The sequence below is a fragment of the Filicampus tigris genome, chromosome 15 (assembly GCF_054856515.1).
Source record: "Filicampus tigris isolate MCC_2025a chromosome 15, RoL_Ftig_1.0, whole genome shotgun sequence".
In the NCBI taxonomy this organism is placed as follows: Eukaryota; Metazoa; Chordata; class Actinopteri; order Syngnathiformes; family Syngnathidae; genus Filicampus; species Filicampus tigris.
This window is the reverse complement of record NC_141231.1, coordinates 1,485,012-1,508,288: the sequence shown is the minus strand read 5'-3', so window position 1 is coordinate 1,508,288 and position 23,277 is coordinate 1,485,012. Positions and strand designations below refer to the sequence as shown.

The window sequence follows — 23,277 nt, the reverse complement described above, 5'->3', positions numbered from 1 at the left end:
TTGCACACGTTTTTAGCCATCACTGGGGGCGGCCATTTTGTCGACAGAAAATGACATCACAACTGCTCAGCGACCTTAAGTCCGATGAATAAGAATAAGAATAAGAATAAGAATGCCTTTATTGATCCCACAGTGGGGAAATTTTCATTGTTACAGTAGCAAAGATATAGGTCACACAGGGGCGGCGGCATAATGTGGCCATTAATGTATAACATTGACGGCAAACATTTAGAATCAAACCTATGTAGATACAACCAAGTCGATCATTGAAATGCAGTCAAGGGTGACCTGGTGCCAAGTGCACATGTGGACACACTTATGTCTCAACAGCCATGCATACATGAATCACACAAACCGCTTATCCTCACAAGGGTGGCGGGAGTGCTGGAGCCTATGTGCTGGAGTCAGGAATGCTCATGAAACACCTGTTGGAACATCCCACAGGTTAACAGGCTCACTGGAAACAGGTGGGTGCCATGATTGGGTATGAAAGGAGCTTCCCTGAATTGCTCTGTCATACACAAGCAAAGTTGGGGTGAGGTTCACCTCTTAGTGAACAACTGCATGAAAAAATAGCCAAACATATAAGGATAATGTTCCGCAATGTACAATTGCAAGGAATTGAGAGATTTCATCAACTAGGGTCCATAATATCATCAAAAATTTCAGAGAATCTGAGGAAATCACTGCATGTAGGCAGCAAGGCTGAAAACCAACACACCTGTGACCTTTGATCCTTAAGGCGGCACTGCATCAAAAACCAACATCAATGTGTAAATGTCCCGCTTCACAAAAATTATTCTTTCTCTTTAAAGAAGAAGTCAACCCAAACACACTTTTTCAAGAATATGTTCTACGCAAACCCACTAGTTGAAACAAGGCATTCTGACAAATATTGCATTTGTGGAAGAGTTAATCCACCCGTTTTTAGCCATCACTGGGGGCGGCCATTTTGTCGACAGAAAATGACATCACAACTGCTCAGCGACCTTAAGTCCGATGAAACGACCAAGTCGATCATTGAAATGCAGTCAAGAGTGACCTGGTGCCAAGTGCACATGTGGACACACTTATGTCTGAACAGCCATCCATACATGAATCACACAAACTGCTTATCCTCACAAGGGTGGCTGGAGTGCTGGAGCCTATAACAGCTGTCTTCGGGCAGATGGCGGGGTACACCCCGATTTTGTTGCCAGCCAATCGCAGTATGTCTGAACATGTTTTTGGTTATGGAAAATCCATGATGAGTAGAGAAATTCAATAACAACACCGGTCAGGGTCAGTGGGCCATTCCACCAATCATCCCGTCCAAGTCTCACTGTCATTTCCTACGTTAGCATTGAAGAGTGCTCTCCAGCATCCACTTCAAGGACTTCAAGAAGACACACATTTGTTAAGGCCTCTCACCATGGGCAACTTGAGAGTGCAAGTCCAGCCCCTCACAAAAGAATTGACACCAGAGCCCAAGCTTGTGTGAAGGCGAGTCAGACTATATCTAGTCGGAGCTTCTCAACATACCGGCTCGGACTCCTTTTCTGAGAGATGACATTCCATTTCCATAGAGCCACTTTCTGTAGCCGGGGATTGGACCGCCAAGGTCCCCATCTTTGGCCGCCGCCCAGCTCTGTTTGCACCTGACCCACTTGGCCACTCCCACAAGTGGTGAGCCCATGAGAAGGGGGACCCACGTTGCCTCTTTGGGCTGTGCCAGGCGCCGGGTCATATCTGTGCTCATAAACAAGCCCCACCTCCAGGCTCCAGAGAGGGGGCCGCGTCCAAGCGAGGGAAAATGACGTCCATTTATTTTACTTATCCTAAAAGGTCATTTCAGCTGTACTTTGTCTGGACCCCCACCGAGGACTGGGCACTTAGCACTGGGTAACCCTGCCAGGGGCATAAAGCCGCAGGCAATTTAGCTAGCATAATATTACTGACAGTGATATATAATGATACAATGATGAATTATAATACATTCAGTCCATACAGAGCATGAAACTGTTGATATGTGTAGAATTACATTAAATCCGCCTCTTCCCTCCACCATGCAGGAAATAAAAGTGTTTGGTAACATTAAGACCACACTTTGCATTGTCGCCAGTCTATCTCTCTCGAAAAAAATTTCCCCTTTTTCTCTTTTGTATTTGTTAATGGTTTTAATTTTGCAAGTTACTGAATTATACTGAGGGGCGGCACGGTGGTTGACTGGTTAGCACATCCGCCTCACAGTTCAGAGGTCGTGGGTTCAATCCCAGCTCCGACCTCCCTGTGTGGAGTTTGCATGTTCTCCCCCTGCCTGCGTGGGTTTCCTCCAGGTACTCCGGTTTCCTCCCACATTCCAAAAACATGCATGGTAAGTTGATTGGACTGTCTAAATTGCCCCTAGGTGTGATTGTGAGTGCGGATATTTGTCTCTGTGTGCCCTGCGATTGGTTGGCAACCAATTCAGGGGGTCCCCCGCCTACTGCCCAAAGACAGCTGGGATAGGCTCCAGCACGCCCGCGACCCTTGTGAGGATAAGCGGTATGGATAATGAATGAATGAATGAATGAATTATACTGTATTCTTATTTTTATGCATGTTGAAAATAAATTGTTTAAAAAATAGTGTCCCGATGGGTTGAAAAATGTACTAAATAGCGAAAATGTCAGTACTGGCAGTACTGCAGAAACAAATTGTAGCTCTGCATGCCAAAATAAAAGCACTTTGTTCAAGATAAAAGTACATAGTTACATATTCTACATAATATTTTGACTTGAAGAATGTTGTGATCGCTGGTCTGTGACTGGCCAGATTTGGCACGCTAGCGGGACTTTGTTCATACAGTGAACCGGTGCAGTAACGCTAGTACCAGAGAAATAAAAATTAAGCTCTTCTATTTCTAGTCAGCACTCAAACAACGGCACTTTGGACCAGCTGGTGTCTTTAGCGACTTCTTGCAGAGTAGTCTGATAATAGTGTTACACAATAATCAAGCCTGGAGGTCACAATAGCATTACACACGTTTGTGTATACTGTCTTGTGATAGAATATATACTGTCCACATTCTTTAGAATGTTATGTGGGAGAAAAGAGAGTAAAAAGACATGAAATGAACTTCAATTTTCTTTGCTGCACACCTTATCCAATTTAGGCCTAAAGCGCCTGGTTCAACAGCTCCCCAAAACCGAAGGTTGCCTTTGGAATTACCCTTGAAAACCTGACGTTTTCCCAGAAATTCAACACTTACAAAATAATTAATATCTCAGCCCCTGTAGCAGACAGAAACATAATTCCAAAAGAATTCGAGAGCTTAGACATGTGACTTTATTATTAAAGCCTTTATTAGAGTGTATTATTATTTACTAGTAAATAATAATATATTATTATGTTTCAATCGAAGATGTAAAAATAATGTGTCAGTGCAAGAGAAGCACTATTTTAATTTTAAAAAATCAAGTGGTACTTACCATTCTCTATTCTGTTGCAAATACGTCAATATCGTCATTGTCTACAAACTATATCATATCACATTCGACTGGTTCCACTGGTTCAAAGTCCACAAGCGCGTCGTCTATATATCACTGCCGTTACTTATTTCAGAGCTCCCGACGATCGACGGCGTCCGCCATTAGCCTACGGCTTGAAAAAAATAAGCAACATCCTCCGCGGTCCCGCGACACTGTCACGTGTATATTCTGATACATTAAATTGGCTAAGACACGGATAATTGGATTTAAAAAAAGACACCGACGTATCTCCCGGTTTGAAAGGTAGAAAGACGCAACAGCGCTCCCGGCTCTAGAGGTAGAAACGCGGTTATGCGCTCCCATCCTTAATGGGTTAAGAAGCACTTCTTCGCCTCTCATTTGAAAAAAATAAATAAGAAATAAAACGACATAAAAAAGTATCACTTTGGGCACAGCCACTTTCAGTGGTGCCTGGAGTTACGAATGATCAGACGTTTTTAAGATACGAGCCATAATTCTGCCAGTCACTTCACAATAAGCATAAGTTGGGAAATATTAAATAGTTAATCAAAAAAGAGGCTTCAAGCTCTTACATGCCACTCACAGTTAAAGTTTACTGTCACACTAAACATAAAAAAAGAGTTACATGTGTATTTAAAGCAACACAGTGTTACCTTTTGAAAAAATTCCACTTAGCTTAATGCTAACAAACAAGTAAACGCCATTGATATGCCATTGTATAGCATGAAAGTTGCGGTTTTAGAAGGAACAGATATTTGAACCAAACGGTGGAGCAACACATTTTGACATAATTTAAAACTCACAGGCATATCTTGATTATCCTCTATGAAAAATGACAAATATTACAGCATCTTACTGATCTTGCAGCAGCAGTAGAAGTGTGATCTTCTTTGTTTGTGTCTGCATGACTGTACATTTTTTGTATTGCCTCCTTGTGACCAAGGCGGGCATGCCAGAAGGAGAAGCACAATTAATTGCATTGCTGTTTAATTCCTTACAGCAGACATGTCCAGCTCCGGTCCTCAAGGGTCGTTTTCCTGCCTGTTTTCCAGCTCTCCATGCTGCAACACACCTGATTCAAATGATCAGCTGATTCAAATGATCTTTTGAATCAGGTGTGTTGCAGCAGGGAGAGATGGAAAACAGGCAGGACACCGCCCCTTGAGGACCGAGTTTGGACAGCCCTGCCTTACGGGCCTAGGTTGCAACTCATATTTTAGTAAAGTGCTATATCATAGAGGGCTATTTTTCCTTTTTTTTTAAATTAACACAAAAAATATATATATATTTTTAGGTTAATGGTATTTCCAGTCATTTCAATGGGGATATATGATCTTTGATTTAAGTGTTTACGGAACAAATTAAAATCATATGTCAAGGCACCATTGTACTATTTTCTTGGGCCCATGTCACTTTACTCCCTTTCGTAGCACAGTGTAATAAATATTGTAGTTATTCAATAAATGAATGTCATCTCATGTGTCTTTCATTCAGAGCCAACTGTAAGCACTATTCGTGGCACTGGACAAAGTAGTGACTGCATTCAGCCAGGCCAGGACCCATATGATCTACCAAAAAACAGCCATATCCCCTGTCACTATGATGTTCTACCACCCCGAGAAAGTCCAACATCAGAGGACAAAGAGCTGGATAGTGACTGACAACAGAGACTCACCGCAGAAATATGTTTTCACCTCCACAACTGGAAGCGACAAAAGTTTGCGTACATTCTTCCATTTTTGTTGCGTTGTGTTTTTCCGCTTTCCTTTGATCACATTTATAAACATAGTGGGTATACAAAATATGATTTTACAATTTGTATTTTCAATTGAAACTGTTTTTTTTAAGTGATTCAAACTAAGCAATTTTGAGGCGTGATGTGTAGCACCTCCAAATATTTTATAATAATCGGGATGGTTCACAGAGTACTCCTACATTCCAAAAACACACATCGTAGTTTAATTCGGTGATACCCAACCAGGGTGCTGTGGCATACTTTTAGTCTATGTACCGTGAGAGATCATCATAAATTCTGCGAAATTTGCCAATTTCACATTTGTCCGAAAATTAACTACAAATATGTCTTTGCTCAGCCATCTACAATATGCTAACAGAATATAATGACACACAGAACAAATAAAAGTTTTTCCATTAAATTGCAGTTGGAACAATAAACAAGTGTCTCCAATTATTATTCTTATTTTCAATTGAACAGGCCCAGAGTTCACACTAACTTGGGTCAATTTATGAGTAAATTGGGAGATCATCTTTATTTCATTTTTGTTTGGTTGTGTGATGTGAGATTTTTCTAATGTAAAATGTATGACTTGTGTCAGTAAAGGTTGGGAAACACTGCATTAATTGAATCTAAAAAAATTCCCACTGGTGTGAATGTGAAAAGTTGTTTGTCTATCATTGTATACAAACATTTTTGTGTACCAACACCATCATCCGTGTTATCAGTTTAATTACTGTAGAGCTACATGGAGTAAAATCACCTATTTTGTTGGGTTGTTTGATCAGAAGTGCTTTTAAAGGAATCCGTTATATTACCTGATAGACATGACTGTATTCAGGAGTTGAAATTGGAACATGACTCATTACTTATTATTATAACCTTTTCTCATTATCTTGTATGTAAATTTCCATTGTTTTTCTTTTCACGTTGATCCGAATACTCCTTATTAGTGTAGACGTTATCTGACAACTGCTAAAGGGAAAAGTTATTATGGTTCTACGCGAGAAGGAGGACCCAAGAGCAGACCAGGAGCTAACAGATTTATGTGATTTATATGTAAGCCAGGGGGGTTGAATCCGGATAGGGTTGTAAGAGGAGGCCCACGGGTGGGGGGGTTCTGGTGAACAAGGCGAGAATGCTGGTGCAGGAACTCTGAGAGGAATATAAACAAAGGTTTACATCAAGTCAAAGTGCATGTACAAGAAAAAGTATTTGCCCCCTTAGAATTTTTTGGGCAGTTTACCCACTTCATTAATGTTTAGGATCGTCAAACAAATGTAAAGATCAGACAAACCTAACTAAACATAAAATGTCGTTTTTAAATGGTGATTTGATTTGTTAAGGGAAAAAAACTATACAAAGCTACCTGACCCTTTGTGAAAAAGTACTTGTTAAATCATGAATTTACTGTGGCTAATTTATCAGGTCATTTTTACTGACTACACCCACACCTGATTATCTCCAGACCTGTTCAGTCAAGAAACCGCCTAAAAAGAACTGACAAAATGAAGTCAGCCAAAAGATCTCAAAAAGCTGCAACAAAATGCCATGATCCCAAAAAATTCAAGAACAGATGAGAAATAAAGTACCAATAATTGAAATCTATCAGTCTGGAAAGGGTTACAAAGTAATTCCTAAAGCTTCCAGTGAATCATGGCGAGGGTCATTATCCGCAAATTGAGAAAGTAGAAAGTATGGAACAGTGGTGAACAGCAGTGAAGCAATGACTCATCTAGGAGGTCACAAAGGAAGCCAGGAAACATCTTAAAGGGAGGCCTTCGTGATTGAAAGTTCCAAGTCAATCATGCCTTTTTATCGTAGTGTGAGTAGCCAGTGAGTATCTAATAAATCAAAATATATATTTTCTGTACCACTTCAGTCTTATGTGGAAGAGTGAAGATGATAATTCGTATGATAAATAGCATTGTGTGTTATGCACACGATAGTTTGTTTTCGATCATGTAAATTAGATGTCTGCAGATGCTTTAAATTCCATTAAGAGATGACATTGATTCAATATTCCATTCATACAAAAGAAAAAGTACTTCACTTAATGTAGTCATAAATATCACTTAATTTCCTGTTAAAATAATCACGTATTATCAGACCCTTTTTTTTTACCACTTTCGTCTTTACTAATCATTCATATGTATTACTTTTGTATCTAGTTTTTTACAGAATAATCTCCACTATCACTCTTTTACTTTTATTTTTTCATATTTTGAACACTTCTGTAATTGTCTTGATATAATTGTCAAAGTATGATTGTCTTAATATACTGTCTTGCCAAGCGATTGCAATCCATATTTCCTATGCGCTCCAAGGTTCACTGGGACCCAAGGTTCACTGGGACCCAATGATCCTCTTTTAACTACAGTGTGTACAGTAGAAAACATACAAGTACGTACAGTGCATGGATCACTGCAGCTTGTGATGTGAGCTCAGCTTCAGGATTGGATTTCTGTACCTTTGAAAGCAACCTGTGGTGCATACGCTGCATTGTTTGAAATTGTTATGCCGTGAAAAGGAAAAGTTGTAGAACCCTTTGTCAGTCAGTATTTATTACAGACTTGCGCTGATGAACTAAACAATGGATTTTTCCTTCCTAATTGTATTTTCCTTCAATCCAATTTAGGAGGTACAGTACATTAATATTAATCAAAGCAAAATAAAATCAATATGTTTAATGATCATCAAACACATACAAAAGTATAATTTTCGAATATTTGATGATGGAGCAATTTGCCATGTGACCTGTGCCTTGCATGAATTAGTCGGGTAGCTGTTTGTAAAGTTGTAATCACAAGTATCAGCAAATCCAAGAAATCAAGCAGTGTGACAAGAGCCAGGACTTTTAAGTACTTCCTTTGCTTTCAGTTAAAAGAAATTATTTGAATCGAAATTTGTGAAAATGTGTAACTTTTAGCTCCTATGTCACAAGGCTGAATTAAAGTGTTATTTTAACACATTTTGATATTTTATTAAAATACCTTCATAAGTTAACATTAAAATGATCAGGTTTGGTCACGGTTTTTGATGTGTCTTAACAGTGTCACCCTAATGTAATTAATGTGATATTGTCAAATAATATGAGTTTGATTGTTCAATTTAGTTCCCAAATAGTAAGGCAGGCATCCAATCAACAAATTTATCTTGAACATTAAGAACCTTCCTAAGAATCAATGGGAAACTGCATTCTTTTTTGAGGCAATTTGCTGGGTCCAGATCATAATTAAATGTAAGCTTAAGATGGTCTTTGGCTTTGATAAAGTGTGATTTAAATTTGAAACAATTCCCATATAAAGTGATGATGCCATTAATTGTCATTCATTACCTGTCTTAACCTGGGATGGAAAAACAATTTCAAGGCACTGTATTTTCTGTTTGTTGAAATGTTGTATATAATGTTTATACTTTGATCTGGTCTGATGTAAAAATGAAAAAAGCTGTATTGTTTCTGAGTACTAGATCATGTTTTTTTATATGTGGTATGTTTACATTATGGTTTATATTATGTGTCCATTTTATTTTCTAATATGCTTTTATGTTGTTTGTATTCTTCTGGCAAATTGTATTTTGCTCAGCTGATTGTGGTCACATTGAACATTCACAGTGCATATAAAATGTCTACACAACCCTATTCAAATGCCTTCTTTTTTTCATGATCTAAAAAAATGAGACCAAGATGAATTTCAGAATGTAATCCACTATTATTGTGACCTATATAATCTCAATATGTATATCTCAATTGAAAAAAACAACTTTTAGAGAGAAGTTCCTAAAAGCAAAACAAAACTGAGATATTGTTTAACAAATGTGCATACACTGTCCTATAACAGGGATTGTGACTGTGTTCAGGATTAACCAATAACATTCAAAATTATGCTGAACTGTAGTCAGTACACAACCACTAAAACCATTAAAAGGGCCTGTGATTAACTTCAAATAAAGTTCAGGTGTTCAAGTAGGATTTACTGACATGTTTGTAGTTACATTTTCCTACACTCTTTCAGTGGGATGTCGCTGATCAAAGGTCTCATTTAGGGGTAGAGTACAAAAGAAAAAAAATAAATAAATACAAATATATGTATATATATATATATATATATATATATATATATATATATATATATATATATATATATATATATATATGTATATATATAGTTATAGTTATATATATAGTTATATATAACATATTTGTAGCTGTTTGTGAAATGTTGTGCTCTGGCGCTATGTCCACTTGCATCCTGTGCATCTCCTGGGGGCTAGGCCCCTTGTCCATAAAACCTAGTGACGTCCTTGAGGACAGTATGGTTGTTTTCATAGTGTGTAGCCTCCCCGAGTCGGTAACGCAGCACACTTTGCACCTAATGATGAGTATAGTCATTCTTCCAGGTGTCCTAATAAAATGTGTTTCGATATAAAAGCGACTTTAAAACTGCGCCTTTCCATTCTGGCATCTGATAGGTTGCTGTGGAACTGCCAATAGTTGTGGCTTCCCTGCGGCGTTCCTCCACCCATTCCTGCTGCTTGTCAAACGTTTTGCAACAAGTCGGATTTTAACACGAAGATGTTGACTGCTGTGTTAACGAGTATTTTTGCGGCTTTGCTGGCTCTTCTTCTCTATCAGAAAATATATTATCCCTTTTTGTGGGTGGATTTAAAGTATTATTTGAAACTCCGGATGTACAGAAAGTCGTTGCAAACTCGCATGCAGCAAGGAATCATCACATATTTGGACTGCTTTCGCCTCCAGGCGAATAGGAACCCGAACAAGCCTTTCATTATCTTTGAAAACCAAAGGCTGACGTACCAAGATGTGGACAGAAGAAGTAACCAGTTTGCGAACGCATTCAGGGAGAGAGCTTTGAAACAAGGAAACATTGTTGCTCTGTTGATGTGCAACGACCCGGATTTTATTTGTGTATGGCTGGGATTGAGTAAACTGGGATGTGAAGTAGCGTTTCTTAACACCAACATTAAAGCTAAACCTTTGCTTCACTGCATTGAGAGTTGTGGAGCCAAGACGCTTGTTGTGGGCGCAGGTATTGCACATTTCCTCTCATTTGAGCCCCACTTCTTGTTTTAACGCTTTAATAATTTCTGAGCTGTGATTGTGATAAATTCTGATGTCATTTTTTGACACCGCTTTGATGAAAGGTAGGATACTTTTTGTGGTCCCAGAATATAGGAGAAGTAAGCCTAAATCATTGACAAACTTAAACACACCGTCGTGGCTACAATAGTTTATTAAAAGATTTTCATTCGCAATTTGACATTTTACATACTTACATCAAGGGACTAAATCTGATCTGCCATTTGTATAGGCAATATTAAGAATGCCACCTTAATGATGACATTTCTACTGTATATGCCTGACAACGTGCAATTCACAATCATAAATGCATTCAGACCATGAGTTTCATATTCATTTTATTAGTGGCATTATTATTGTGGCTGACATGAATATCACTAACAAATTCACACACAAGGAATGTAAATGCAAATGAAACCTGTACAATGTTCACTTTGTAACTGTCAAACTAACTGAATAATATCACTTGGAGTGATACAATAATTGTCAGTAAAAAGCAAAGTATGATGACCAACCATTAACTTACACTTATTGGTGTATGTTTCACCAATCAAACTGAAATGATTATGTGGGCTTTTTACTTTCAATGTTTTATTGTCCTAGTCTCTAGCCGCACTGTTGTAAGGAGAAATATGTGCTAAGGTTTTTTTTATTAGAGTTGAAGACAATAATGTCATCATATTGTTATTTGACTAACCTGTAAAGTAATAGTCGGATGGCTCATTGTGTCTGTTTTTGTAGGTTTGGATCATTTGGTGAAGATAGTGCTGCCTGACTTACAGAAAAACAACATATCTGTGTTGGTAGTACACCACTCACCACTTTCTGAGGGTTTCATCAGTTTACTCGATAAGGTAGAGAACATGTCAACAGAAAACAAAAATGGGCCGCTCAAACTCGACATCATGTCCAATTTCCTCTTCATATTTACGTCAGGAACCACAGGTATTGCATGAATATTGTTTCCTTCTAAAATATGTTTAAAATCTATATTTTTTCTTTAGAGATGATGTATAAAAAAAACAAGCACTGCATTTTTTATGGCCTCATTAATTTGTACTCTCACAGCCGTGGCTTGCAAAATGTACTTTGTATTATTCCTTGAGAACTTTTCCACATTTTGTCACGCTACTACTGCAAATGGAAACGCCTTTTATTGTGATTTTATCATATAGATCAAAGCATATTTAGGTGTTAGGATTCGGGCGTTAGAAAGTCCAGACTTAAATCCCATCGAGAATCTTGGACAAAATTTGGAAATTTGCTATTCACCAATAATCATTCATTCTAACTGTGCTGTAAGAAGACTAGGTTGAAAAAAAATCTGTCAGCGAATGTGCAAAGCTGGTAGAAACATACCCCCAAAAGACTTGCAGTTGTTATTTAAGCAAAAGGAAATTCTACAACACATTGACTCAGGCTGGTTGAATACTTCTTCACACCACTCATTACTCATTTTCTGGGTAAAAATATTTGAAATTACATAACATTTTCCTTCCATGTCACAATCATGTACTATTTTGTGTTGGTCTATAACATGAAATCCCCAAATGTAAACATATGAGTACATTTGGGCTAATAATGTGACAATATCCGGCAAAGTTCAAGGGGTACGAATACTTTCGCAAGGTATTAAATCCATACATCTGTGCTATCTGCCTATTTTTGTCTGTCTGTTAGCATTGTAGACTATTCAACTCCTATCAGCTCACAGAGTGGAACCAATTCAGAAATGCGATACTTTACGCACTCTGTCCACTATTTATTGAATAGTTGGAACTGAACCTGTTAATTTCAGCTGTAAATGATGTCCCTTTCTCTGTCAGGTTTCCCAAAGGCAGCACGTGTGGGTCATCTTAAAGCCATTATGAGTATGGCATTCTTTCAAATGTGCGGAGCTACATCTGATGACATCATCTATATCACTCTTCCTCTTTACCACATGTCTGCTTCCCTGTTAGGCATTGGAGGATGCATACAGCTTGGTGAGAACGTGTGAGAACAGTAGGCAAAGCTGAGCAATCACACTTTGCACACATCTCTGCTTGCATGTCTGCATGTGTGTGGTCTGCTTCTCTGCGTGGTGTGCAACAAAGTATCGCAATCAGTCAATCAATCACAACCTTTCTTTAACCAGAATAAAACGCCGATCGAGGTCTCATTTTCAAGGGCCCTCTGGCCAAAAAAGCGGTGAACAATTCATCTCATAACAATACAATGTGCAGTATTGGACAGATTACAATTACAAACAAGAAAATTACATTCAATAGATTAGAATACCATGCACCTAGAATGGCGAGCAGTAATTACTAGGGCTGCTCGATTATGGAAGAAAAAATATGAATCACGATAATTTGGGTAATAATTGAAATTACGATTATTCAAGCGATCATTTATTTTTTGGTTCAACACCAGAAAATGTTTAAATGTAAAAGACAAATACGTTTCTTTGAAACACTATTGTAATGGCCTTCTATCCATTCAAAATCAAGCCACTTGGGCGGGGTTGTTGACGCACTGATCAGAGTGGAACAAATGGCGATTCAAAATGTTAACAAAAAATCAAAACATTCCCCATCGTCCTCGAACCAAACAAATCAAATCTGTCATCATGGTTAACTATGGTTCGGTCAGCTTGTGATATGTAATGTATGTGTGGTCAACCACTTTTTCCGCCTGGCTTCCTGTCTCACACACCCTCAGGTGCCATAATTATCTAATTTAAAGATACCAGGCCGCACTACGGCTTGTGGTCTATAGTGGGAAGGATCTATGCAAATATGCTGCTCAGGAAGGCGTGTTGTGACAAGTGAGAATATTGGACAGCACCAACCATTGTAAACCATGAAGCACATACAATTAAAAAAGAACAACAATAATAATGCAGCACAATTGTACAACAAAAAACGTAATCATAATCCTACCAACTTGTTCACATTATTTCCTATGTCCAAAACAACATATGTTCCTTCTGGCCCCAAGCTGGAACTTTAGACCAAACTAAATTTCTACAATTAGTTATAAAATAAAAGGTGCAAATGTATAAATTCAAGTATGATTTCCTTGTGTAAACAAAAATTGAGTTGGATACAAACGCATATTAATAATCATGCATAATAATAATAAAAATTTAAAAAAAAGATTATGCCAGTTTTGTAATAGTGGAGTGTAATAATCCTAATTGTAATTGAATTTCGATTAATTGCACAGCCCTAGTAATTACTTAACTTTCATCAGCATTGTTAGCATGCATCGTAGTAGTAATGGCCTTTGTGTTGGCCTATTCATAATCATCGATGCTATTTGTCTGCCATGTCTTTTTCTTCATTTGTATCAAAGGCGCAACTTGTGTCTTAAAGAAGAAGTTTTCAGCCAGTCAGTTTTGGAAGGACTGCGTGAAGTACAATGTGACAGTGGTGCAGTACATAGGAGAGCTCTGCCGATATCTGGTCAACCATGCCGTGGTAAGATGACATTTAAAAACACTTTTTTACTCAGATTTGTGTCTCGTTCCAAAATATCAGATGAACTAATAATGGAAAGTTATGACCATTTATTTACAGTATTATAGTTTCATTGAAAACTGGATTCCTTATGATGTTTATTTACTGTGTCAGGTCAGGAAAATCAATACTCGATCACGAACTGAATGACAAAATCCTCATTTTCTTCTTTATTCATGGTTTATCTGAAAATTAACTATTTTCCATCAATTACCTGGTAACTAGACATGTTCAATGAACTCTGTTGAAAAGAATAGGTTATCTACAACTTGCAAACGAGGGATATCAAGATTTCAGATTAAGCACCTTTGGAAATCCCTGATAATTGTTTTAATAATGACTGATTCTGCAATGGTACATAAAGAGGCATATGAAAATGAAACGAAACAAGCCAGGGATATTCTCCTAAATGTTTATATGCTGAATATCTCAGTTTAAGGCAAATATTGCTCTTTTATATGCAGGTTCCAGAAGAGAACAGTCACAGTGTTTGGCTTGCAGCAGGAAGTGGGCTTCGATCAGATGTGTGGAAGGCATTTGCTAAACGCTTTAGTACAATCAAGATCAGAGAAGGTTATGGTTTAACTGAGGCCAGCATTGGCTTCCTCAACTACACCGATGAGGTCGGACCCATTGGGAGAGCAAGCTACTTCAACAAGGTCAGAACCTTTTTTTTTTAACTCAACAAAATACTATTTATTAAAACAATAATAGAATGGTCTGTTCTGTTTGAAATGTATCCTGCACAAATCATTTGGAAGTCTTTAATGTTTAGTCATTGCTTACTCCCCACTCACTCAGTCGTTAATACAGTATGATCGACTGAGAATGTGATCAATTCGTTTTTGATTCTACAGCTTTCGGTGCCATTTGAACTCCTGAGATATGACACACAAACATATGAACCGTTGAGAACACTGTCTGGAAGATGTGTACGAGCACAGACAGGTCTGTTCCATGATCTGTATGTATTCGATGACGACGTTATTGTTGAAAGATGTTTTATTAGTTTCACTTGACTCTTTGTTTATTTTATTTGAGCAGGTGATGCTGGTATCCTGGTCGCTCCTGTGACAGCTATGAACCAGTTCCTGGGTTACGCTGGAAATAAGGTCCAGTCTGAGAAGAAGTTGATCAAGGATGTGTTTGTGATGGGTGATGTCTATTTTAACACTGGAGACCTCCTGCTGCAGGACCACAGAGATTTTCTTTACTTTCATGACCGCATTGGAGACACTTTCAGGTACCGATCACCATTGCTTGTGGCAGAAACCATTTTCCACATCATATGATTTTTTTCACCTGTCCATCCATTTTCTAAACCTCTTAAACTCTCTAGGGTGGTGAAGCAATCTTATATATTCTCAAATGATCAGTCCTGCAACAGTCTGAGAAAATTAAATTACCATCAATAATCATCTTATCTTATTATTATTATTGTAATCAATAAGCTTCTTTTAGAACAGGCCCATGGCCTACCCAAGTGGTACTTGAGGATTACCTGGGCACCATGTTGGTTGTTTAATTAACGTTCCAGCATCCCGCATGCAGGACAGTTGTCAGACGGGGGAATTACGCCACTACCTGGAAACCTGCCTGGGCATGTGATACATCGTTAAAAAGCTGAGTTCCTGGAGATTTGAATAATGCCTAACATTTTAAGACACAATCAAATCTGCAGGCTCAGCGAGCATTTAAGTCAGACACTCGCAAACACATAAAAGATACGGAACTCACCATTTCAGCCTCATAAATTTCCAAGACAATGTCAATGCCTCAAAAATGGTCCTATTATGTCAACATGGGTCCAGTAAAAGTATTCCAGTAAAATAGTTTATCCACACCAAGCATTACATCCATAAAGCCACGTTCTTTGCTGCTGCAAACGTTACAAATTTCCATCAGATACGCATATTTTCAACATAATTTTGATCCTTGCTTGAGTTAGGTTGAACGGATTAGCCACGTGAGCGTTTTAGGTAAAAAAGTCAGGAAGGAGAGTTAAACTCTGTTAATTTTTAACCATTGGTAAATTTAACTGATTGTTAACTGTAACGTCACCGTTGTCTTATTGTTCAAAACTCAAGACGTTAAAGTTAACACACCTAAGGTCTAACTAACTTTTTCACATTGTGGCTAACTCTCAATGTATATTAACTCTAGATAGCGTTCATGGCTAATGCTGATTTATATAAGACATTACACGTTATGTAACGTCAGGGGTAACTCCCGGAAAAATAAATAACACCTCACCGCAGGGACGGCCAACCTGACTGCCTTCAACTAGGGATGGGCAGATCGATACCAAAATATCGATATTCCAATCCAGAGTGCTCAATTTTAAGTATGGATTCTCAAACTAAAGTATTGATATCTGCAATTAATTCGTATATACTGTATAATATATTTATTAACCCATAATTTAGAAGGTTGTATTGTCATCCAATCAGAATTTTTGCTATGTATTGCCAAGGGCAAAGAGCTTTCTGCCTTGGCGGAACTAGACTGCTGGCTCTGGTCCCGCCCACCAGAACTTGGTAAACACATTTGATTGGATGAAGAACGATCATAAAAGGGAAAAAATATATATATTTTTTTTTTAATGTTTTTCTACTATATTTATAATTAAAGTGTAGTATATCGACTGCCTGTAGAGTAAAAATTATGCATATCTGTTTGAACTTGTAATTAATGTAAGGCTGTGTGTGTGTATTCTTTAGCTATTATTCATCAATGTCAATCAATCAATAAATTACCTGTCTGTTCAATGTACTTGTTTATTCCACCCCAAAATTATTATGTTTGTTATTATTATGTTACACAATGCTGACATTCATTGCACATTCCCATATTAACCTTGATCAATTATTTACATACATGTACATACCACATCTAGTTCTGGCGTTACCTGGTGGACAACAAATTTTTCTAGGGTTCCCCTAGTTTTGTTGAGCCTTCCGTATGTCTCCACCACTGAAAGCATGTTTGTTTGAGGTCAGTCAGTCCACCATGGACTATGGAAGAAGTGCGTCAGCACTTGATAGATATTTTCTATCAAGGTTTTAGAACATTCTGAGACACTGGCCGCCTTCCCTCTCTTGAAAGCGTGTGATTATCCTTATTTTTCATGCATTCATAGGAAAGCGCGTTTCTCCTCACCGTGTCGGTTGTTTTATCAGCGGGCCAGTCACTCATCTTTGTTCCTTTTTTTTTAGCAAGGGATGGGAGAATAAGTTTTGTGCAATTCGGGGTCAATGGAGCTGATTTTTGGTGCAGAAACGTGAGTGTTATTCACGTATTGTTTTGTTCTAGGGTCATAGCAAAGGGGCTAGCTTGTTAACCGTTGCTACTATGCTCTCACCACTAGCAAATGTAAAAAATCATGCATCTTTGGATTGACAAGCCATGTTTTTTGACAAACAATTTTGTGTTTATACGGTAAACAGTCATATGGAGAATTGTAGTATTATTCACATTATTTACAGACGGACATTTGTGCTTCGTCACATTGCTTTTGAAGAGGATTCCCCTGGGAAAATTTGGACGGACTTATATTTGGCTCTTCGCCACAAACCGTTTCAACTCATCATTGGCCACTGGACGAATAGGGAATGTGTACCCTGGTTTCAAACGTAGACTACATTATGTTTTCCTCATCAGCAGAGAAATTACTGCTTCTTGTTTTCCTAGGAGTGCTTGGGATCATTTGGCTATCACATTTTTTCCCAAAACCGAAACAAACAAAATGAGGAATTGTGAGATTAATGGGCACTAACCAGTGATGTTAACCACATGGTTAACTTTGACAGTGCTGTTAACTAACAATGTGACTAACCATGTTTTATTTCTGATCCCTCAATGAGAAATTCATTTAGTTAAAGACATGACATTAAAGTTAACCATTAACTGGAAGTTATAAGGCCATTAAAGTGTGCAATTGTTTATGAATAAGAAGTGCGCGAAGCAGTATGTATTTTCTCAGAGCAAAAAAAGAAAGAAAAAAACATCTCAATATGTGTCTCATACAGGTGGAAAGGAGAAAATGTGTCCACTATGGAGGTTTCTGAGGTTATATGTCATCTCGATTTTATTCAAGAGGCCAGTGTTTATGGAGTCACTGTACCAGGTATGTATTGTTCATTGCTGCACTTGCATGTGATACTGTACACATGTTGAGCATTAGAACAAGATCTTGGGGAAAAAAAATGTCCATTCATGTATTTATTTATTTTTTGTGGAAAGCGTGTTTACTATCCATACACCCATCTACCAATTTTTCCACTTACAGCACCTACACTATATAAACAGTTAACAGTCAAAATAACCCAAATTGGGTCAAAAAGTGATTGACCCATTTTTTTTAATGCAAAACGTCGGGTCAAATGAATGCACCACAAAAACTAAATTTGTAATAAATTTTATTAATTTTTATTACATTTTATTCATTTGACCCAACTTTGGCGGTTCAATAAAGAACCCCAAAATTTAAATTTGTCCTCTTTTGACCCAATTTCAGTTATTGTCGACCCAACTGTTGATAGTGTACCTACTTGAGGAACCCTAATTAAATCAATGACTTTATTTACATGCAGGCAATATTTGGATTAAGATAAAAATTCTGATCTCTGACGCATTCGGAATAACCCATTTACATGCGTGAGCGGACAGAGTTACTCTCGCATTTGAATGACCCATTTTAAACGGCGCCGCACAGACGTCGTGACGCAAATAGACACCATTTCCGCTTATTACTTTCTTCCGTCCATAAAACACATTATATTCATGTCACTCTCCACAGGAACAAAGCAGTCGGTTTCCTCCTCGCTTCAAAAGTGTGTTTTTGTGCTCCGTCTCTGAGTTTCGTGATTGTTTACCTATGCTTGTGTATTTCCGCGCAAGTGACGGACCGGTCCGCCTACGCTATGACGGATGCCCATTTTGGAGGTGATAAACGACTGATAGGAAACTTGAAGAATAGTTGGACTAAGCATAGTTGGAAGCCCATTTTTTCCTGTCTATGTAATCGTTTAAAAATTTCCGCGCCTATTTCGCATCTATTTTATAGAACTAACTTGCTCCCAATCCTCCAAGCCTGCTGCTCCTTTGTCATGATATGTTGTTGTTTCACATTGTTTTTTTGTTTCACCACACCTTATGTGTGTGAGTGCGTGACGATCTTTGGTCATGGACCTGACGTGAGGCATTGAAGATGCGCTGTTGGCATTTAAGCAGGAGTAAGGAAAAGCTATTGACAAGCTCGCAGTTGTCCCGCATTTTTATTTGTTCAATTAAAGAACACGACATACGACATGCGTGTCACGAAGAAGAAGACGACAAAGAAGAAGACGAAGAAGACTAAGAAGAACGGAGATGGAGGAGTCGAATGCAGGAGAACTCGACAGCATCGTCAAGCAGCTTAAACTGTGAGAAGAGCTGCCAAAAATTAGCCATTTTAAACAAACTTTTGGTTTTAAGTTTGAAAATGAAATAAGTGCATGTGAGCAGAATGATGTAAGTACACAAAATAACCACATGGTGCACTGTGTGAATGTGACATGTTTTTTGGGGGGGTGCAGGGTGGGAGGGTTAGACGGATAAATGGATCAAAAGTTTGCGGTAGTTGGTCGCAGTTTGTAGTCGAAAATGCTAATGGAAACCATTTAAAATCATAGACGGACCGGCCCATAGGCGGGTACTATTTTTTCCAGCCAGATAAACGGACGGAAGGGTAGCCCGGCAAGTAGCCAGAAGGTGCTAAACGGACCGCAAATTTTTGCGGTACTGAAGGAATAAAAATTTGGGAGAAAAATATCTTAATTAGCCAATTTGCGGACGATATAACACTATTTTTAAAAAATGGGTTGCAAAAAAAGATTACAAAGTATTAGTTTCCATTGGTCAATTCTCCAAAGCATCTGGCCTGAAACTAAATATTGATAAATGTGAAATTTGTGCCCTTCATGATCAGCCAGCATCCGCCATATGTAATATTGCTGTTCAAACTAAAGTCAAATATTTGGGAATTGTTATTACCAAAGACAAAGAATTAAGAGAAAAAGAAAATATTGGCTAAAATGTAGATAAATGTACATCCATCTTGAACTCTTGGCTACAGAGGGATATTACTATATTTGGTAGGGTGCTGCTGTCAAAAATGGAAAGTCTCTCAGAAGCTATCTATCCTGCTTTTTCACTTGAAATTTCAGACAAAATGACAAAACGCATAACTGGCATAAACTTCAAATTCATCTGGAAAAACAAATGTCAATATACCAGAAGAGCTGGTATGGTTAAGAGTGTTGAAGAGGGTGGTTTAAATGCTATAGATTTCTCAGTCATGAATTGTGTTCTAAAATTAAAATGGCTCAATGCATTGATTACACACAAAGATTCCTTTTGGTTTACCATTGCCAACGCAATTTTTCAGAAAATGGGTGGAATTAACTTTCTGTTTCTGTTGATGTATGTAAATTGCCAGTGAAACTGTCAGACTATCACCAGCAAGTTCTCCTTTTTTTGGAACTTGTTATATAAACACAATTTTACTCCTCACAATTCACCCCTATGGAACAACAGATATATTTTGACCAATCGTCAGTTATTGTTTTTAGGAAGCTGGATGGATAAAGGAATTTGGACTGTCTACATTTAATGAATGATCAGGGTAATTTCTTAAGTCACAAGGACTTATGTCTTAAATATAACTTTCACCGCTCACTTAGAAAATTCAATAAAATAATCAAAGCCATTCCAGACCCCTTTAAAACAATGACTCAACAATGGGTGATGTATTTAAATGTTCCAGAAATTAGTTCACTCTGCATAGAAGGATTCAACTTCGATAGTAATAATTTCTGTAATAAGTTCATTAGGAGTGTTTTAACTAAAAGACACTTTCCTTTCTTATTAAAAAGAAAATATGTTCTACGTGATTTCAGTCCTGATGAAGCAAAAATAATTAGAAAACGTTATTTATCTTATCCAATTCCTCACAAAGCAAAAGAAGTCTCCTTTCAAACTTGGAATGACATTTATCCATCTCAGCATTTCTTACGTATAAGATTTAATTGGGACAATGACTTCTGTGGATTTTGTGAGAATGACGTGGAAATGGTGGAGCATATTTTCTTTGATTGTAAACTTGTGTCAGAATTTTGGTTAGCCTTACAGAGCTGGTTAGTATGCAAACAAATTGTGTTGCACCCTTTAAGCTGTATGTCCATTAAAGTTGGAGTTCAGTTAAAGGAGAAGGACTCTGACTTTTTGGTGAACAATTTGTTTTCTCTTGCAAAACATTTCATCCATAGGTGTAAATCCATCAAAGCGAAGCCTCACATCAACAGTTAGAGGAATGATCTCACACTTACAAAAAATCCTTGTATTACATGTCAAACAAAAATGGCCAGAGACTATTTTCTTTGATGGACCTTTTTGCTCTTCTTGATTGAGACCCTCACATTTTTTATTTTTTTTTATTTATCTTGTTTTATTTTATTTTGTATTTTTTTTATATTTTATGTTCTTATTTGCCGTTTCAACTGTTCAAATTTCTAGACCAATACGTGGCTTATTGGTTTGTATGTGAATTTTCTGAAGAATTAAAAAAATATATATATATATAAATATTCGCGACGGAATATGACTTCCGGATGGTATTGCGTTGATGTAGGTGGCAAATTGAGACGTCGAAAACGGAAGTCAAGGTAACTGTCACGCCACCACGGAGGTCAACTTCAAAGTAATAGTTTTAGTAAGGCTATTGCATTGGTATCAATGATGAAATGTATTATTTGGTAAGCTTTATTTTGAAGTTAGCCTTTGCGGAGGTGGTGTGTTAAAGAACTGTAATTCCACCGACATTTCACTCATTTTTTTTTTTACTCTGACGATATTGCCGGACAAAGTGCGTCCCTTTACAACTCAATACGGGACGTGTACTTACGTTCCTAAATACGGGACGATTCCGTTTTTCAAGGGACGGTTGGCAACCCTACCTTCCACCCTCGCAACACCTGGGTTTCGTCACTGCCTTAATTATATAGCCCCGTGGCAGTGGCAAATTGACTCCCCTGCTTCCCCAAGTGGTGGGAGGTTGAATATACCAAAATAAATCCACATAACAGAAATGGTAACTGCTAACTTTCAGCTAATATTCAGGGTTTTAAAAGGTTATTGACTGCATGTAAACATAGTCATTGTGTGAATCCTTAGTGTTGGGTTTGATTTTTAAATTGCATTGCTAGTGAAACATGCTTGCTTTTGTTTTGATTGTGATATTGATTGCAGGATATGAAGGTCGAGTTGGCATGGCTGCAATTGTTTTAAAACAAGAGCACACATTGCTTGGTCCAAAACTTTACTACCACTTGGTTGAAACCCTTCCTGCATACGCCTGGCCGCGGTTTCTCAGAATACAGGTATGTCACCTTCTCAACCGCAGTTGGTATTTTTACATATTTTTACTTGCTCAACTTGTGTTTTCAGACCTCTCTGGATGTGACTGAGACTTTTAAGCAGCAGAAAGGGAAGCTGGTCCAGGAAGGATTTAACCCAGAAATCACAAAGGATCACCTGTATTTCTTAGATATAACTCAGAAGGACTATCTTCTCCTCAACGTCTCTCTTTATGAGGATATTGTGTTTGGAAAAATCAAACTATAGTATCTGAGAGAATATCTAACAAGTAATAAGTGCCATTAGAGCAATAGTAATTAATAATTTATAATTATAAATAGGTATTTAGCAATTAGGGCTGCATGATATTGGAAAAATATGTATGTGATATGGGTGTTGATATTAAGATATTGATGTTATTGCGATATTTAAAGAGAAGTCAACCCAAAAATATATGCAGGCCCACTAGTTGAAACACAGCATTCTGATTAATATTATTGCATTTGTGGAATATAAGTTACGCAGCAAAATCCAATCATGGCTCAGCTTCAGAAAACAGGTGAGCTGTGATTGGTTGTTACCTTGAGCCTTGAACAACTGTGATGTCATTTTCAGTCGACAGAAATGCACAAAATGCCCGCCCCTTTAGATGGGTAAAAATGGGTGGATGAAGTCTTATTCCACAAACACAATATTAATCAGAATGCCTTGTTTCAGTTAGTGGGCCTGCATAGAACATACTCTTGGAAAAAAATGTGTTTGGGTTGACTTCCTCTTTAACATGTAGGATTAAGAAATGGCATTTGTATTATCTATCCATCAATTCATTGAAATATTTTATTTTCATGCAGTAAAATAAGCAAGCTCAATGTATTCTTAGCTAATTAAATGTAATAACTTACAATTTTGTTTTATATAAATTTTGAAGTTATTTGGTGTTGGTAATGGCCCTAGATACTGTTCACCTATTGGATGGCGATGCCCATTGAAGGTTGAATGTGATCTGAGTGGTCAAAATGAGAGGGAAGCATACAATTCTATTTCCAATTTACTGCACGTCTTTGCTATACGCAT

The 23,277-nt window shown here is 37.7% G+C and overlaps 2 protein-coding genes across 2 annotated transcripts in view; both read left to right on the top strand.

The window, feature by feature from the left end:
• The window catches only part of megf10 (multiple EGF-like-domains 10), an 84,198-nt gene extending 75,385 nt beyond the window's left edge, over positions 1-8,813 (top strand). Inside the window, exon 25 of the mRNA XM_086053275.1 lies at positions 4,965-8,813. Within this exon, the coding sequence (XP_085909401.1) occupies positions 4,965-5,131 (167 nt within the window). The 3' untranslated portion in view covers positions 5,132-8,813. The remainder of the gene's footprint in view (positions 1-4,964) is intronic.
• An 875-nt stretch (positions 8,814-9,688) lies between these two features.
• LOC147135094 (long-chain fatty acid transport protein 6) lies at positions 9,689-23,134 on the top strand. Its single transcript, XM_086053276.1, has 10 exons — positions 9,689-10,256; positions 11,048-11,251; positions 12,133-12,291; positions 13,646-13,770; positions 14,274-14,468; positions 14,667-14,757; positions 14,854-15,052; positions 17,838-17,935; positions 22,096-22,226; positions 22,294-23,134. Exons 1-10 carry the CDS (start codon positions 9,782-9,784, stop codon positions 22,468-22,470), a joined length of 1,854 nt encoding a protein of 617 aa, XP_085909402.1. The 5' UTR covers positions 9,689-9,781; the 3' UTR covers positions 22,471-23,134.
• Positions 23,135-23,277: the final 143 nt, after the last annotated feature.

What these genes read in the sequence shown, in the direction of transcription:
- LOC147135094 (XM_086053276.1), top strand. Translation starts at nt 9,782, where the DNA reads ATGTTGACTGCTGTGTTAACGAGTATTTTTGCGGCTTTGCTGGCTCTT. An exon ending in ATCTGGTCAACCATGCCGTG is followed by an intron (nt 13,771 to 14,273) that starts GTAAGATGACAT and finishes TTTTATATGCAG; the next exon opens with GTTCCAGAAGAGAACAGTCA. An exon ending in CGCATTGGAGACACTTTCAG is followed by an intron (nt 15,053 to 17,837) that starts GTACCGATCACC and finishes TGTCTCATACAG; the next exon opens with GTGGAAAGGAGAAAATGTGT.